Source organism: Arachis hypogaea, chromosome 5 (assembly GCF_003086295.3).
Source record: "Arachis hypogaea cultivar Tifrunner chromosome 5, arahy.Tifrunner.gnm2.J5K5, whole genome shotgun sequence".
Lineage (NCBI taxonomy): Eukaryota > Viridiplantae > Streptophyta > Magnoliopsida > Fabales > Fabaceae > Arachis > Arachis hypogaea.
This window is the reverse complement of record NC_092040.1, coordinates 105,211,116-105,230,387: the sequence shown is the minus strand read 5'-3', so window position 1 is coordinate 105,230,387 and position 19,272 is coordinate 105,211,116. Positions and strand designations below refer to the sequence as shown.

General features: G+C 32.7%; 3 protein-coding genes across 3 annotated transcripts; 1 reads left to right on the top strand and 2 right to left on the bottom strand.

Annotated features, from left to right (window-relative positions):
• Positions 1–985: 985 nt before the first annotated feature.
• LOC112803935 (uncharacterized) lies at positions 986–1,957 on the top strand. Its single transcript, XM_025847384.1, has one exon. The coding sequence runs from the start codon at positions 986–988 to the stop codon at positions 1,955–1,957; it is 972 nt and encodes a 323-aa protein (XP_025703169.1).
• A 3,751-nt stretch (positions 1,958–5,708) lies between these two features.
• LOC112802448 (kinase-interacting family protein) lies at positions 5,709–7,575 on the bottom strand. The gene is made up of 2 exons (XM_025845676.3): positions 7,416–7,575; positions 5,709–7,301 (listed from the first exon to the last, which is right to left on the bottom strand). Exons 1-2 carry the CDS (start codon positions 7,432–7,434, stop codon positions 6,250–6,252), a joined length of 1,071 nt encoding a protein of 356 aa, XP_025701461.1. The 5' UTR covers positions 7,435–7,575; the 3' UTR covers positions 5,709–6,249.
• Positions 7,576–16,700: 9,125 nt separating this feature from the next.
• LOC112802445 (organic cation/carnitine transporter 1-like) lies at positions 16,701–19,055 on the bottom strand. The gene is made up of 2 exons (XM_025845675.3): positions 18,581–19,055; positions 16,701–18,086 (listed from the first exon to the last, which is right to left on the bottom strand). The coding sequence occupies exons 1-2, from the start codon at positions 18,990–18,992 to the stop codon at positions 16,870–16,872; spliced, it is 1,629 nt and encodes a 542-aa protein (XP_025701460.1). The 5' UTR covers positions 18,993–19,055; the 3' UTR covers positions 16,701–16,869.
• Between the last annotated feature and the right edge of the window lie 217 nt (positions 19,056–19,272).

Here is a 19,272-nt window from a genome sequence, read left to right as displayed (position 1 = left end):
AGAGGTCCGAATACACGAGCTGTATGCAAAGTTGGAGATTGCTATCGATAGTTCTGGGCCATTGGCTCCTGTTCATAGCTCGAATGCCGCAGGCGATGCGTATTGTTCGGTGCCTGCGATCCGGCCATCTGTTCCGCAGGTTGCATCACCTTCCTTCGCGGCTAATTTGGTACGAACGGAGGCAGTTTGTTCTGTACCTTTCCTTAATCAAGGGGGCCGGCAGTAGGCATTTGAAGGGGAGTCAGGTCCTGCCATAGTTGATGAAGGTCAAGGCTTTGGGGAACCTGATCGAGTGGAGAATGCAATGCGGGACGATGACTCTGACCAGGAGCCTGTAAATATCTTTGGGGATATCGATGATGACACCGGTGCTAATCCACATGCACAACAAGCGCCTTCAAGCTCTAGCACACAGCAATATCCTCCACACTTCTCCACTCTAAACTTGGAGGCTCTGGGTGAACACCCGGCGGGAGTTGCTACAGTTGGGGGTTCATCTACAGAATTTCAAATTGGGCAATCTTTCCAGAGTAAAGATGAAGCTGTTCTGAGTGTGAAGGACTATAGCATCCGTCGAGGTGTTGAGTACCGAGTGTTAGAATCGGACCATCTGAAGTATCATGGAAAGTGCAAGGATTTCGACAAAAGTTGTAGTTGGCTGATTCGGATTTCGCTCCGTGCACGAAAGGGCACTTGGGAGGTTAGGAGGTACAATAGTCCCCACACTTGCTTAGCCACATCTATTTCTAGTGATCACCATCAGCTTGATTACCACGTTATCTGTGCGAGGATATTTCTGTTGGTTAGTGCGGATGCTGCAGTACCGATCAAGGTGTTGCAACAAGCAACTGAAGCTGATTACGGCTTCAAGCCCAGTTACCGGAAGGTTTGAAAGGCAAAACAGAAGGCAGTTGCACAAATATATGGAGACTGGGAAGAGTCTTATGCCGAGTTGCCACGTTGGATGCTAGGGGTGCAGTTGACGATGCCCGGGACAGTTACTGTGTTGCAGACCTCTCCTGTTCAAGTTGTGGATCAGATTGATGAGTCAACAGTATACTTTTATCGTCTGTTCTGGACATTTCCACCTTGCGTTGAGGCCTTCCAGCATTGCAAACCGCTTGTGAGTATTGATGGTACCCACTTGTACGGCAAATATGGAGGCATCTTACTGTTGGCAATTGCACAGGATGGAAACTCGAACATCCTCCAGATAGCATTAGCCCTTGTGGAGGGGAAAAATGCCGAGTCATGGTCATTTTTCTTGTCCAACCTAAGAACGCATGTGACGCCACAAGAGGGTATCCTTGTTATCTCAGACAGGCATAATGGCATCAAGGCTGCACTTGAGAATCCCGAGAATGGTTGGCTGCCTCCACGTGCTTATCGGGTGTACTGTATCCGTCATGTGGCAGCAAATTTCAGCCTTTCTTTTAAAGGTAAAGATGCCAGAAGGATGCTGGTTAATGCGGCCTATGCAAAAACTAAGGCAGAGTTCTATTACTGGTTTGACATCATGCGTACAGAGAATCCGGTCATGTGTGACTGGGCGAACCGGATGGAGTATGAGAAGTGGACCCAACACCAGGATAACGGTAGACGGTTCGGGCACATGACAATGAACATCATTGAATGTGTGAATTCCGTGTTAAAGGGAACTCGCAACCTCCCGATCACTTCCCTGGTTAAGTCCACATACGGAAGGCTTGCTGAGCTATTCGTGCTCCGGGGACAAATAGCAGAGGCGCAAGTTGGATTTGGACATGAATTTTGTCAGGCTTTGGTCAAGGCTAACATGAGACGAGCGAGGGAAGGTCGTCCGAAGGCAACTATGGTCCGCGGTGTCATGGATCGGTCTGCTGAGAACCAGCCCAAGCGCTGTGGCCTCTGTCGACAGCCTGGTCATACGCGGAAGAACAGTGGCCAGCGAAGAGATATTGCTGGCGGGGATAGTTAGGATGTATTATTTTGCGTGCTGTTAGGTTATTAGCCTAAGTTAAATTTGTGTCTGTTAAAAGCATTAGTGTTATTCATCTGTTTCTGTATCGTCAATTAAGAATGTTTCTTTCTTTACTTGTTCTATTAAGACAGTTTAATTAGCGTTAGCGTGCTTATATTCTTTAGTGTTAATGTGCTTATATTGTTTAGACAAACTAACTCGAAACGACTACATCATGAAACATATTTAATAGTCACATACATAGCGATAAGATACAACACCGGATAGCAGAATAAAAGTTTAAACATGAATCCAAGAACATAATGAAACAAAGTTCATAGAAAAACAGAAAAAACACAGCTAACTAATCAGAATCCTCAATGGTGTCACTGTCGTCATCGTCGAACTGACCAAGAAGGTGACCTCCAGTGCCACATAAAGGAGCACGACGAACCCTCCTCGGTCTCTGATCCACCTGTGGCACCGGTGCCTGAGGCGGAACGGCGCTGAATGCCGAAGCTGGGGTCCCTCCTAACGCGAACCATGGGTCAGATGGAGAAGCTACAGGCTCGTTCAGGTCAACCGGCAACTGTGGCTGAACATCATGAACAGGTGGCTGGTGCTCGGCATAATGGGAATGAACCTCATCCATCTGTTGCCTATAATGAGTGGCATCATCGTCCCCTAACATGTCTGCTATATCTCTAAAGAACTCTGACTGACTCACAGGACGCCACCTCTCAATGAATGCGCTAAGTAGAGGCTCATCAACCCAGAACCACTGACTGTTCAGCCTAGCCAAGTGATACAAGCCCGCGGTCTCCAGATACAGTATGATACGGTCGTGTAAAGGCATATTCTGTTGTCTTCTCACACCGCTAATAACCCTAGTAGGCTGCAAAAAGATGGATAACAAAATCTCAACACACAACAATACTAACAACTTCCACTAATATCAATAATAATAATAACCATAACAAGAATAGCGAAAATAACACTAACAATAATACTAACACCTCAAACTAAAAAAATAATTCTAACAATAACAAAAATTAGAAATTTAATAAATATAAAAAACTCATATTGATGATAACAGAAAAAATTTCCATAATAACTGTTAAAATAATAATATAACATCTAGCATTAATAATAACAACATTAAACAAAAAATAATAATAAAAAGGCCGTTTAACCAACCTCTTGGTCGATAAATCCAGCCACATGCGCGACGCCATTTAACCGGTACATGCGAGCTTCTTCTTCCATCGGTTCGCCACTCAGCTGGTTCAAAATCTCAAACAAACTACTAAACCAAAAAACTATCTTTCTCTCTCACCCACCAACCTTCTCCAAATTTTTGCAACCTCACACCCTCACAGCCACGGCTTCCCTATTTATATCTACACACTCATAAACCGTGGCTGCCTCTAGTGTTTTATGCACAAACCACTTCCTTCATAAACCGTGACTGCCTCCTACGGTTTATGTATTGCTCTCTCCACAAGTAAACCGTGGCAGCCTCCCACGGTTTACATTCAAATGCTCTTCAACATAAAACCTGGCTAGCAAGCACGGTTTATGTTCATTTAGAAACCGTCCTAAGCTCCCACGGTTTCTATATAAAATGAAACAAGACATAAAGGTATGCACTTTCCAATTGTTGTAATCTGGTAAAGGTTTCTCCCAATTGTTTTAAAATGGTAAATTGCCCTACTTATAATTTATAAATAGGTGTTTATATGTTTTAGCTTATTACCTAATATCTTGATGGTCATGTTCATGAGTAAGAACAAATTAAGAGTTAATAGTCTAAATCGTCCCTGAGGTAGCATTTGGTGGAGAGACAGAGACGGAAAGACTGAGACTGAGAGACAGAGACTAAAAGACAGGGATTGAAATAAATCTCAGTATTCTGTTTGGTGCAAAATGGAAGACAGGAATTGAAACAAGAATGAAACTCTAATTTAATTTGCATAAAGGGTAAAATTAGAATTAATTAGTTGAAATGAAAGTATTTTAGGTATAAAATGTTATTAAAGTTTTAGTCTTCGTCTCTAAAAATTTCAGTCCCCTGTGTCCTTACTTTTTGGAGGTACTGAAATACTGAAATTTTAGAGACAGAGACAGAAATTTTAGTACCAGTCTCTGAACTAACAAACACGATACTGAGTCTTAGTCTCTCAGTCTCTGTCTCAGTATCTCAAAACAAACGTTACCTGAAAGATATTCAATATCCATTTTGGTCCTCGAAAGACAATTAATCAAAATCATCCCCGAAAGATACACGACTTGGTCACGTTAGTCATTCCGTCAGTTGGATGATGACGTGGTGGGTTAATGCCACGTGTCACAAGATGATTGGTTGACGTGTTAGATCAGTGACGCCACGTGTCACTTGACATGTAAAAAAATTATTTATAATCAAAATAGTCTTTCAAAGTTTAGACGTAAGTCATTTTCATCTCTAAAATTTTAAAAATTAATCAAATTAGTCCTCATATAACTTTTTATTTTTTTTGATAATATTAAATTTGAAATATTTTTTTATACTATTAATTTTAATAGAAATGTAATTGACAAACAAAAAATTAGTATTGTATCTTTTCTTCTTAAAAATTTTTTCAATAAAATTATCTCTCTCCTTTAATTCTTTTCAAAATCTCTCTTATTCTTTTTTATTCTAAAACTTTTTTCTTACATTATTACATTTTCTCTAATTTTAAAAAAATATCCAATTTTAAAGCATCCAATTTTAAAAATGTCAAAAACTGATCCGAATATTTTTTTCTTGCAACCATACAAAAAAAACGATGACTAAAGACCCCACTTATTTTGATAGCGAAAATTTCGAACATGTAACATAATTAACAATATCAGTTAAACTATCAAACAAAATAAAAAAGTATTAACTACTACCAAATATCAATAACTGACTCCACCAAATTTAAACGATAATAAATCCAAACATCATTCATTTAATAACTCAATCCACCCCATATATTTCTGAGCTGAGCTAATCCTATCATGACAATTGAAATTCCATTGGAAGATCTAAAAAGAAAGAATCCAAGAATTTTAGATAACAAAATAAAATGTTAAAAGTTGATGCTTCAACTATTATATACGCGTTACATCATTCTGTTTATTTTTTTACACATTGATATAATTTTGATGTAATACTCAATTATTAGATTTTATGGTATTTTTTAAAACTGTGAGAACAGTACAATACACCCCTCTTAAAAGAATGTAATAATACAACATTGTGGAGAAGAGAGATATTTTTCATATATGTGGTGTCAGCAGAAAACACGGACCTTCCGTTTTGAATTTGGAAAAAAATAAAAAAAGTTAAAAATTCTAATCGGACGGTCCGATTTGTAATTCGAAAATAAAAAAAAAATTAATGTTAAAATCGGACCGTCCGAGTTTTATTTTAACAAATTAAAAAAAATAAAAAATACAAATCGGACCCTCCGATTTATAGTTTATTTTTTTCTTTAAACAAATTGGACTGTTCGATTTGAATAAAACACCATATAAAAAAAAACCTAATCTTCCAATATCAATGTATTACACATGTATTTAACTAATATAAAAAAAATTAGCCTTAAATTAACAATATGTTCCCTTGTATTATATATTCGTATTGTCAATCCAAGAAAGGCGTATTGTACTGTTATCACAATTTTAAAAAACACTATAAAATCTAATGATTTGAGTATTAGACCAAGATTTTTTTAATATACAACAAAAATTAACCACATCATTCAACAATCATGGATCTTCTGTATTTGTAAGAAAGTCTTAAGCAAAATAAACAGCAAAAGCACAATTAGATAAGCTAATAAATAGTAGAGGCAAAAAAGCATTGCCTCTAATATAATGTTCCCTAATCTACAATTAGTTTAATAATTAAGGATTAGCTTTAGCTAAGAGGTACTCATAGACCTCACATTGGAATATACACCAAGGCTTGTTAACACTAATAGGTACATAACTTTTAGTAAAAGAACTAAAAAGTATACATATTTGATTCTAAGTAAGCTATCAAACCAGTCTCTAAGATTATAGTTTCTAAATCATAAGAAACTATATTAGGTCAATAATTGCATTAAATTTGCGTTTTCATTTTCTATTTTTTATTTTTAATATTTTCTATTTTCAAAATTTATCGAAGAAAAAAAAAGAAAAAACAATTGAAATATTTTTTTTCTCTTTTTCCTTCATAGAATTTTGAAACCAGAAAAACTGAAAATGAAAAACGAAAATAAAAACAAAAACCAATGGCACCTGTAAAAAGCTTGGGATCAAGCACATGCTGGATTCATCCCACAGAGAATCAAGTCCATGTTCTTGAGCTTCTTCCATAAACTAGTTCCTTTCTTATTCTTATTCTTATTCAGATCATCAAAACTCCTTCCAGAAACAGAACCAGTAGAAGAAGAAGAAACACTTCCAACATCTTTCCACTTGAACCTTCTGAGAACACGAACCTCCAAAGATATTCCATTGCCACCAACATCATTGTTCTTATTCCCTTTGCATACTCCATGATCACCAACACCATTGTTGTGATCCCTCTTGAGAAGCCTCTCATAATACTCTTTGTTCCTCTTCTCCAATCCATGAATCTGAGCCTGAAGATCCTCAATCTTCCTATGCAGCATAAACACTCTATGATCCTCCCTCATCTTGAGCACACATTTGGCCAATTCCCCTGCCTTGCGCTTCACGAAAGCCGATTCAGACACCAGTTCCTTGTTCTCCTCCACCAATGTGTTCACCCTATAACTCAAACTAGCATTCTCATTCAACAAAACATGCCTCTCAGACTCCAAAACCTCAAGTAGACTCTTCTGAAGCTCGTTCTTCCGCGACGATTCGCAGTACTTCCTCTCCATTGCACCAACCTCATGAACCATCACATCACACTCCACATTCTTCATCACAAGCTCAGCAACAATGACATCAAGATCAAGAATTGGACTCCCATGCTTCAACTTCACCACATTGGATTGTGGTTGGTACGAGATTGCGCTTTCAGTATCCGAATAATCAACATTGCTTGTTACACCAATGCTACTTTCTTCTTGGTCAGAAAACCCTCCTCCATCAAGTGTTGAAACCTGTGAAGAGTGCCTGCTATGGTGGTGGTGGTGATGTTGTTTCTGCTTTGCAAGTGTTTGAATGTACCTATCAGATAAAGTGATGTATCCATTGTATAAATCTTGCAAAAGGGTAAGTAACTGAGGCCTCTTTTGGTAATAAGACTCAGCTCTCTCTGCAAATGTGTCACCCACTTCTTCATCTTCATTTTCTCTTGTCCCCATTGTCACCACTTTCATCCTCTCCTCTAACTCTGCCATCACCAAAAGGTTTCAAATTCAAACATTAACTAACAAGAAAAAAAGAACACAACATCATAATATGATAATAATATTAATGACAATGCTATGTAACGCACTCTTGTTACCTGATTTACTAAGTTCCATGGATTCAAATATATAAGTAAAGGTCACAAATTTGAAATTTCTAACAAGGGCCTAATAATCAATGAGGTTCACCAAGAAACAATAAAAGGGGTGGAGGATAATGCAGGGGTAGATGAGATCTCAAATGGGGTTGATGAGTAATTGAGGTCTAAGATAGTGACAGATTACCCAACAAGGACATTAAATATAATGCAAAGTAGTAAAAAGTCCAATAGTGTAGGACTATAATTTGAAATTGAATTGAAATGTGGCTTCTTTATGGTCATATAGAGAAGAAAGATTTCTCTTTTATTATGCATATATATGTAGGGTATGGTACTCTTGTACCTCTGCATATCTCTGCCTCTAGTTTTAGGTGCAAAAGTCAACATCATTGTTCATTTGTACTACAACTGTGCATGTGCCACTGTTTAGCTTTAGCCAGAAAAAAAAAGGTCTATTTCTCTCACTATTCAAAAATTTTTTTTCTGTTATAAGTAAATTATTTCTTTGTCGGACAATTTTGTCCTTTATATTTTCATTACATTCAAAATTCTCAAATCATATAACAAAAACTCATTAAAATTTAAAATATAATAAATTCATCCTTCATTAGTTATTTTACCATTAGAAAAATCATTTTTATACGTATACAAAATAATGTCTGCCATCATTGTTTTTTAAGAATATCCATTGTATTTACTAACTACATCATTATAGTTTCAGTTTTCCAAATTATAAAAAAGAAATTTATCTTTTAATTTTTTTTGACGTATTATTTATGTGGTTAAACTTGAAGAATCAAATGATTAATTTCTAATTTATAGATTTCTTCTTACTTCCGTTTACCAGTAATAATGATCTCTTATTTTTTAATTTAATATATTAAGATATAATTTGTATCTAACTAAATACATTAAATTATCTTAAAAATAAAGGACATTAATAATTAAATTAAAGATAGAAATTTATAATAAAATTATCTTTATATAAAACTGATAATTAAAAAATTATTAAATAATTTAACAAATTTAATTAAATTATCATAAATTTTTATTTAAATTAATTTAGGTTAAAAAGTAAAACATACCGCAACAAAATGAAGAAAAGTTGGAGGGGAATATGAGGGTAAAACGGAAAGGTGGACATTTGAGATGACAAGAAAATCAAAGATAGACTGCAACAAGGCATTACTGAAAAAGTGAGCTGTGACTGTGTCTACTACTGTGGACTGTGGTGTACGAGAAGATAATATGGGTCCTTTTGTCAAACATATCATATTCATATGCGGTTTCAAATTTTGAAAATAGTGTTCCGTGAAGATCAATTAGAAAGAAAGAATGGAAGGAAAAGCCAAGCAAAAAAACAAAAGGGTTATGCGATAGAGACAACGGTCCATAGCCAATTGTGTTTGTTTTGGAGATTTCCTTCAAAATCTAAAAATGCAAATTTGAAAACGCTAAAAATAGACTACACCTACCTGCCAGCAGTCAGCTCTTGAAAAATGAGAAAAAATTTTACATTATAAAAAATTTAAATAAAAAAATAAAAGATACAAAAAATTATATATATAAAAATAATACATACAATATTTTCCGTAAAATAAAAAAAACCATCCACATTTACAATATTATTTTTCCAACTTTTCGGGCTTTTCTCCTCCATAATCAAAATACAGGAATTTTTTTATAAATTAAAAAAATTATTATTTCCAAAAAAATTATAAGAGAGCATTATTTATTAAGATACATTTTTTTTTGACATTGCATGTAGTTTGTCCGCTGAGTATGTGAAAAAATTAAGAGAGCATTATGTATTAAAATGTGACTTTTTTTGACCGTTGAGAGGAAACATTTTAGGGTGGTGAAAGTATATTCCGGTACTTAAAAGACCAAGATAGATAATAAAATTAATAATAATTTGAGGGCTCTTTTATAAATATGGGTTTTAATCATATGAATTCATTCCCAGCATTACTCGTACTGGCCAATCAACAAGTTTATATCCTTCAATCCTGTCAACAATGGCTGCCGACGATTAAAAAAAAAAACATGACAATAATCAAATATCACTACCAAATTCAATGTTTCCATACCATAAATCAAAGATTTTTTTGAAAAGAATCGTTCAAAAATAACATTAAGATCAACCGCAAATTACAAAAACAAAATAGAAAAATGAAAATTGAAGTGAGTATCATGTTCATAAATAAATTGGTGCATTTGGGATCAATGGTCCATTGTTCAGCAAGCTTTTCGAGAAGACATTGCTTTCTTAGCATCCATGATCTCTCCGACCACCCCCTAGAACCATCCACGGAATTAGGCCTAGCTTCTCCGGCGCTGCCATCAGGACTCTTATCTTTCTCGTTGTTGCTGCTTGTTGTGGGGAAAATATTAAACAATGTATATAGTGGATATATTGGATGTTTAATTCACTAGATATGCAAATCGTTATTCTAATATTAAGATTTAAGTAAATAATTTGGGGATGTAGTGTGTTTTCTTTAAATTGAACTCGTTGTTGATATTGTTTAAAAAAATTATTAATTATCTAGCATAATCCTTAAAAAAAATAATCAATGACTTGCTTAATCCAATTGGTGTATTTTGTCATTGGCACAAGTTGAAGACCAAATTTTTAAATTCATACTCCTTTGTACAGCACCAATCAGAATAAGTAGAATGGAATATTCTTATCTGGTCCTTTAAGATCTTGCTACTACTTTCTCCACCATAGACAAAACCGAGGAGAAATTGATGCTTCTTTTCTATCTTGTTCAGTTCTTCTCCTTCTCCATCATCCATTTCATTTCATTTGCCGTTCAAACGCTAACTACTTTTAACAATCTCACCACTTTGCATGTGAATTATGAACACATTCAATTCAGATTTCACTTTCAGACCTTTTTCCTCACTATCCTTTGTTTCTTTTTTTAATTTCTTCCTTCCTTCCTTCTTCCATTTATTGCTTAGCAATACATTACTACTTTCTTTATTGGCTACTCTTTTACTATATACTATAGCCTATACCTTCTTCACATTTTATCTAAACTTTTGCTTAATGTAGTGGATTCAACCGACAAATATTTTTTAAAAAAATCATTAAAAATTAAAAAATGTCTTTTTTTTTTAAATTTGTGTATTTTATTTCATTGAAAACTTAAAACTTTGTTTTCAACTTTTCTCATAAGAATTTATTGTTTTTGAATCCTTAGCAAAGTCATAATATTATTTATCATTTAATTAAATAAAAGATGCTACAAAATTTTTTCCAATATGTAACATTAAATATTTTTAAATAATTTCTTATGATATGTTTTTTTTTTTTACTTTTTTGTAGGAAATGTAATAAATAATTTGATGTATTTTGAAAAGCTAAAATTTTTATATATGAATAATTTTAATGTGAAATACAAAAATATTTAATTATTTTAGTATTCTACATGACTGTGCTGATAGACGTTTTGTAATAAAAAAAATTTAATTATAAAAGAACAAAATGTTATTGACGTTTTGTAATAAAAAATATTATTTTAATTATTAAAACACAAAATATCATTAACGTTTTGTTAAAAAAATATTATTTTAATTGAAAAAACACAAAACATCATTGACGTTTTGTACATAATCATAGTAGTGTTTAATACACAGTTTATTCATTATGGAGAATTTCACCCGTAATAATACAATATTAAAAAAAAATTATTTTAAAAATCTTTTTAGATATTGGAGAGAAATTTAAAAGGTGGGGGTGGGCAAAAATCATTACCATTTTATGATGTTAGAGAAAAAGCCCCACAGAGAGATGAGATATTTACTCAGAAGAGAGATGAAAGTATTACTTGATATGAATGCACGCATATTAATTTTGGAATGGTACAATGAGTTTAATACATACCAGAAATGCTGGTGAATAGCCACGAAGGTATAATGTTGGTGTTGGTGATGATGATGCTTTTGTCTCTAAACCCTTTTGTGGATGAAGATAGCAATGTACCATTTGATGAAATCACTTTCTCCTTCCCATATCCAAAGGGTTTGGGACCCCCTCCATTAATTTCACACTTTCTTTTGCCTCACTCTATACACATTACAGCAATAACCGGTGAGAAAGAATCAACAACTACAACTACTAAATCTTCTCAGGGAACAAAATAGGACTATTTTCCAGAAATGAGAGGTTCTTTTGAATTTAAGAAGAATGAAACATGTGGCAGAAGAAATAAAGAAGCAAGAGTGATAGATTATTATATTTGGTATACTAGAAAAGCTTACTAATTCAAAATATCACTTCTATTAAATTATTCTCAAATATTGTGCAAATTGCTAACATATGTCTATATAACAATTAATCCATTTTAAAATATATAATTATAAAATAGAATTTTGAGCAAAAACTTTAGAAAAAACACTTTTCTTTGAAATCACAATCTGGACTTCTATTGTGAAATATGATGACTACTAACCTTTGTAGGTTTATTTTTGGCATATAATGTAAGATAACTAACTCAAGTTTACAATTTGTTAAACTTTAAGAAGAAAATTAAACTTAAATATTTATTTAGATAGTAGAATTTCTTTAATGATTTACACATTTACATAAGTAGAATTTCTACCCCTATTTATGAAAAAACATATTTAAATGTAAATCGTAAAATTTTTGCTACAATTTATAGAAAGGTATTAGTGACATATAAATTGTGAAACTTTTTCAACGGTTTATAAAGAACTAAATTTGTACATAAATACGAGACCGAACGACGAATTACATTCTTAAGTGTATATTAATTATTTATAAATTAAATAATTTACAGATAAAAGTCTAAATTTTTTTGAAAAAAATAAATAAATAATATTATTTTTTAATAACAATTAATATTTAATCCAATATTATATCCAAGGATCCATTTTTTGGATTACCTGCATAATTTTTAACTAAGTCACCGTTCCACAAGGCAATATGCAGGTTCTACACACATGTTATCGCTGGTCAACTTTAATCCACTCCTACATAAAGAATCACAATTGTGACTACACCTCACAACACTCTCTAATCAAAGAGTACAGAGGAAAAGAAAAATCAGATACAAACTTAAAGTGTTTCCGACTGGTGCAAAAACAAATGAAGAACTTAGCCTCATATTTATAGCCTAGGCCACCCACTCCATTTGCTATCCTAAGTAATGTGGGACTAATTCAACCAAATCCTAACAATCTCCACCTTGATTGAAATAGTCACACATCTTCAGCTTCCATTGTCAACACCGACAATTCTTTGCTGCCATTGTCTATACCGACAATCATAGTTCAGAGAACTATCATACTCCACCATGAAAGTATACTCACTTGGAATTAGACCACTCCAAGCATTTCGCCTTGGTACAGATCGAAACCTTGCTGAAAATTCATGGTGCAACTTCCAAATTGGCTTTTCCTGGAAGTTCTTCAGCCATCGACCTAACTCCGCCACACACCTTGCATCTCAACGCCAACCAATACCCGTGTGCAATTGTGGACCCGATTGCCACAACTTATCCTTATCCATGGCAGTGCGGTAATACCATGAGGATACTTCTTGTCTTCTAGAGAACATCATCTTTCATACCAGAGATCTTCTCCTTCAACGCCTTGTGCAAACCTGATTGTATCAACACATCCTTGACTTGTATTTGTCACAAGCCAAAATTGATTCTTCCATCAAATTTCTCTATTTCAAGCTTCACAGCACTTGAATACCCTGACATTGTTGCAACCGTATACTGGAATAGTATAACTCAACTGTAGACCGTGCACTAGGAAGGGTCCCCAGGAAAGAGAGGTGGGTCACAATGGACACACTTAAATACCAAGTCTTTCCTTAGCCAGAACCTTTTCCAAACTGCACTCTCACAGTGTCACACTGCCTTCCAGCAACAACAACAGCAACCAAAGATCAACCTCAAGCCACAGGACAAAATTCTTTTCTGATGTGGAAGGTCAGACTAGGCTGCAACCACAGAGCATACTAAGAATAAATCCCACCGAACCGAAGCTCTGATACCACTTGTTGGGAATAAGACACCATTCCTCTTTGAGAAAACACCTTTGACAGAGAAATAAAATAGACACAATCACAACACAAGAATTTAACGTGGAAACTCCAATTACCGGAGAAAAAACCACGGCCGTTGTCAAATGACAACCAGAGAATATCACTATGTGAAAATTGTTACAACACATAGACTTCTTTCTCTCTAACACCGGCACCCCAGTACACCCACACTCTTTCAAAGCAAATATCTAACTACACCTCACAACACTCTCTAATCAAAGAGTACAGAGGAAAAGAAAAATCAGATACAAACTTAAAGTGTTTCCGACTGGTGCAAAAACAAATGAAGAACTTAGCCTCATATTTATAGCCTAGGCCACCCACTCCATTTGCTATCCTAAGCAATGTGGGACTAATTCAACCAAATCCTAACAGTGATGACAAAGAAGGTTTTGGAAAGAATTAAAAAAAATTGAAAAAGAAAAGAATACCTACAAATAATTTGTACTAAAAAATATTGAATTTTTTATTAAACAATTTTTTTGAATGAATTTGGATTAGTTTAGTTTATTCAATTTTAAAAAATATTATCTGTATGAATAATAAGATTAATGTTTGTACTCGTCAATAAATATACTACAAAAATTTATACTCATCAAATTAGTTATGTATATAAAATGGGAGTCACTCAAATAAAGACGTCTAAAATGTTTTTTTTAGATTTTTTTAGTAATTAAAATTTAACATATATAATCGATTAAATCATGTTATTTTTGTCAAAATTAGGCCATACAAATTAATTTTATCAAAACAATGGTAAATTAAATCTTTAACTCGTCTAAATTAATAATATATTTTATAAAAAATGACTATAATATCCTTATTATAGAAAATGACAAAAATACTTTTATTATATATATTAATTTTGAAAATTTTAAATTCTAACCCTTTACTTCTCTGCTGTCATAAGGTTAGGATTTAGAGTTTTCAAAAATATATATATATATATATATATATATATATATATATATATATATATGTTAGGAGTATTTTAGTCATTTTCTATAATAAGAATATTATAGTCATTTTTTATAAAAATAATATTAATTTAGATCGATTTAAAATTTAATTAACTATTTTTTCAGTCAAATTAATTTATTTGGCCTAATTTTGATAAAAATAACACGGTTTAATTAATTATATATGTTAAATTTTAATTACTAAAAAATATTTAAAAAAAGAAGTTTTAAACGTATTTATTGAAAAAACTCCCATATAAAATATATGTTAAAAAAATTAAATAATACGTATATTTATATCCAATTACACGGTAATTAATTATTTGTACATCTTTTTCATTCTTTTCACAATCCGAATGATTTCTGTACTTTATAAAGTATATATATGCTTTGGAAATAGGACTTGTAGCAGAATTTTTATTTTTCAACAAATTTTTCTTTCACTTACTTTATTTTTATTAATGAATAGTAAGTTAAATAAAATAATTTTAATTATTGTTTTATTATTTTTTAAAATTTAATTTGGTAAATTTTTTTAAAAAAATATTTGTATTTTAAAAAATTACATTAACTTATATTTATTAAAATTTAAAAATTTAATATAATATCATATATTAATAAATATATAAATTTATTCTTATATTTATGTCTAACACTATTTTTAATTTTAAAAGTTAGTTTAACAAGCATAATTATTATTATTTATATTCATTAATTTTTTTTAGTTTGATTTAATAAACATAAATTTTATAATTAAAAAATAACTTTTAAAAATTAACTTTGATAAGCTCCTTTCAAAGAATAAAAATTTTACTAACTACCAATAATATATTTATACTAGTATCCGACCTATCAAAAATATAATCATCAGATAATATAATTATGTGAAATCTTACGTAATAAATCTGTATATGAAAATTATAAAAAAAGAAAAAGATTTGCAGAGCATAAAAAATATATATATTTTTTAAATTTTATAGACAAAATCTTTTAAATACTGTGAAAAATATTTCAAATTATTTTTTAACAATTTTACTGGTAAAAAAAACATTTTTTAATACATAAAAAGAAGATTTTATTATTGTATGTCCGGAGCATTTTCGTTATTTATTTAAAAAAAAAATTGTATACCTACAAAATGTAATGACGTCCATATCACCATAAATCACTATATTTCACCTCATAAACCTCATTTTACTACGCACTTTCTCCTCTAATTTTTTCGTTATTTATTAAAAAAAAAACTGTATAAATAAAAAGTAAGAATCATCATGGCATATATATATATATATATATATATATATATATATATATATATATATATATATATATATTAATGATCAAACGATACTTTTTTTTTTGTACCTCTTTAGTTTGAACACACTAGATTTTCAACTCCCATATCATTTAAACATGTCATCTGACTGGAATTGAAATATTAAGTAAATCACCAATAATATTATCCAAAGATTTAGGTTCTCACAAAAAAAATCTTTGTAAAATACAGAAATATTCTAAAACATATTAAAGGTACATTTTTTTTTTTATAAAATTTGATTAGTTTGATGTTATCATCTTCTTTGAAAGAAAATTAATGAAGATGGTTATGCTGTCAAATTTGACAAGTTGAAGGTTTTAATTTACTACATGTTTCTAGGAGTTATAGAATCATGTTTGAGAAAGTCAAAAACAATAAGCTAAGCTTATTAAGATACAACTATATGCAAGTTGTATGCATCTCATGGCCACCATATATTGATGCGTGGTTATATAAAAGCTCTAGAGATGTTGATTAGTTCTTACATGAAGATCATAAATTAATATGAGTAGTCAAATTGAGAGTTATCACCTTCTCGGCACTACGAAAGTATAATAGATTAGCAGACAATAAAAATATAAATTATTATTATTATAATTATAGTATTGTTTTTCTCTCTAATATTATTATAATATTATTCTTCTTAAAATATTATTACGTTATTGTTAAAAAATTATACTAAGATTAACTTTAAAAAAATGCTATTTTACGGGAATTTTGTTACGGAGCTTTTAACTAAATCACATTCTTCATTAAAGCCATAAATAAAATTTACATACAGAGAAATTTAGATAGAATTTTTTTATGGGTTATGTTAGATAACCAATAATTTTTTTGAATAACATGAATAATGGTCATAAAATTGGCCCAATCTAAAGAAAACACACTATATTTCAAATTATTCACCTAAATCTTAATATTAGAATAATCATTCGCATATCTATTAAATTGAACATTCGATATATTTATTATTTACATTATTTAATATTTTCATTGTCTATACTTTTTCTTTTCTTATTTTTTCATGCTTTGATAAGTTGTCAAAAGTCTAACGACTTAATTGACCAATTTTACCATTGACTTGAATCATTTTCCAAATTCTAGGCACTTAGAATGGCCATTAGAAACATGATTAAGAGCCTCCATCTCCTCCTGCTGCTTAAGTGTCTCATACAAAGGAGCATTCCTAGTCTCAGGAATCCAAATGCTCAAAACGCCACTAGCAATGGACAACACCCCAAACACTATAAAAGAAAGTGATGGGCTCAACCGGCCCACAACCACGAGCAGCGGCGCCACCGACCCCCCAAGCATTGCAGTTTGCCTCAACATTGAGACAGCAAAGTTCCTCACATTTGTAGGAAACAACTCCACACAATAAATGTACAAGATATCATAGGCCAAGGAAGAGCCCATAAACCCAACTGCCTCAACAATCAACTGCCCCCAGTTCCCGCCAAATTTGTCACGCGCCTTGGAATTTGAATACCCCCTTGAGAATATTAGGCACAGAATGCAAGAAACGCCTGCCACGTAGGATGAAACAGAGAATAACAACCTTCTTTTAGAAAATCCCAACAGAAAAGAACCAGCAAAAACAGCAGGGATTTCCATAACCGCATTTATAGCCACCGAGACATAAAGATTGAAATTCAAATTCCCCATGTTGAGTTGAACTCCGTAGTAAACAAATCCAACCCCAAGCCCAGCAATCATAACAAGAACCATTCGCTTCGCAGCCCATTTTGTGGTCCAGAGATTCTCTCTCTTGTTCGAAATTGTTCCGGATTCTTCATCTTTCAGTTCAGAAGGATTTGCTAAGGTTAGATTCTGAGGGAATTCGTCTTTGCCGTTTATTTTGGCGAAATATTTCAGCACTTTCAATGCATCTTTGCTTCTGCCTCTTATTAGAAGCCACCTTGGGGATTCAGAGACCCAGGGGAGTATTATGATTGCGTATCCCAGGGGCAAAATGGACAAGAATTTGTACAAGTTCCTCCAATTTGTTCTGGTTGGGTATGCCAGAAGAGGGAGTGAGAGGAATCCAATTGTGTAGAAGAAGAAGCTGTATTGGCCGGCTTGGCCTCGCCACTTGCGTCCGACTGACTCTGTGGCGAGGACAATGCAGCTTATGCCGATTCCCGATCTCGCAAACCCTGTTGCGAATCGGAAGAAGGCATAGGCGTAGATGTTTGGGGAGTAGGATGTGGCAAAAAATGTTATGGAGGTTAAGATGCATGAAATCATCACTGCTCTTTTTCTTCCAAGCCATGTATCTGCTAGGTGCCCAAATATAGCAGACCCTGAACCAAAATTTGAACAACATACATGTTATTTAATGTTGTTACAAAGAAACTTAGTTAATTACTAACACAATTCATGTTTACAGCATCATTACTGTCTTTATATTACACGCTTGTGTATGGCCAAATTCATATCCAATAATTCACTTTTGCAACGGGTGAAAAGTTTATTACATGAAACATTGAAACCAATTATTTTCGCAATTCAGTTGAGTCCAGAAAAGGGGATATAAAATCACCCCCTTTATGCAGATCAACACATGTTTATAACCAAAGATCAGAAAACCCTGTATCCTTTAGTACAAAATGCAAGCTATTTGTTTATGTGTATATAAAAAATTAACTACTAAATTAATCATAATGTATTTATCTATAAATATATGTATTGTTTTATGGTGATATATGATATCCTAGATTAAAAGTATAGAGTAAGATTTTAGTATATGTATATTAGCATAAATGAATAGTAATTAAGATTCTAAACAGGTATATACCTAAAAGAGAACCAAGGAAGTTGACAGAAGCAGGAACAGCAGCAAGAAACTTCCTATCACATATAAGTCCCCATTCAGCTACGGTGGAGCTTCTATCTCCCCCAACCCATTCCCAGCTCCCAGGCACCAAGCCACAAACAGAACCGCCGTGGCCGGCGGCGCAGTACACCCCATTCTTGCACCTCCAAGAAGGTGGCTGTGCATCACTGAAGATTGTGACCAATGTGCTATGTGCATCAAATATCCATGCAAATGAAACCACAAGCACATGCAAGATTTGGGATAATCCAAGTGAGCCTACATAAGCTTCCACAACTTCATCCACAGTTAGCTCAAGTTTTGTGCCTTCTTCACTTTCCACCAGGGTTGTGCCTCTTCTTCCATGACTCTCTTCTGATTGATCCTTTTCCATGATGCTTTCTGCAATAATCAAAACACAATGGAAATAATTAATTATTATTAGTGCCTATTGTTTTGCTCCCTTCCTAGAATGCACATACACTCTTATTTATAGTGTTATTGTGCTCTCATTCTATATTTCTAGAACATTAAAATAAAGTTGCAACAAAAATAAAATACATATAAATTAGACATGGGTTTTGTTTGTTAAAAGTCTCCTCATTAAAAGCATTAAAGACATAAAAGTGGGATCTTCTAAACATTTTCATTAATTCGTAGTCATTTAATATTAA

What these genes read in the sequence shown, in the direction of transcription:
- LOC112802445 (XM_025845675.3), bottom strand. Translation starts at nt 18,992, where the DNA reads ATGGAAAAGGATCAATCAGAAGAGAGTCATGGAAGAAGAGGCACAACC. An exon ending in CTTCCTTGGTTCTCTTTTAG is followed by an intron (nt 18,087 to 18,580) that starts GTATATACCTGT and finishes ATTTTGGTTCAG; the next exon opens with GGTCTGCTATATTTGGGCAC.
- LOC112803935 (XM_025847384.1), top strand. Translation starts at nt 986, where the DNA reads ATGCCCGGGACAGTTACTGTGTTGCAGACCTCTCCTGTTCAAGTTGTG.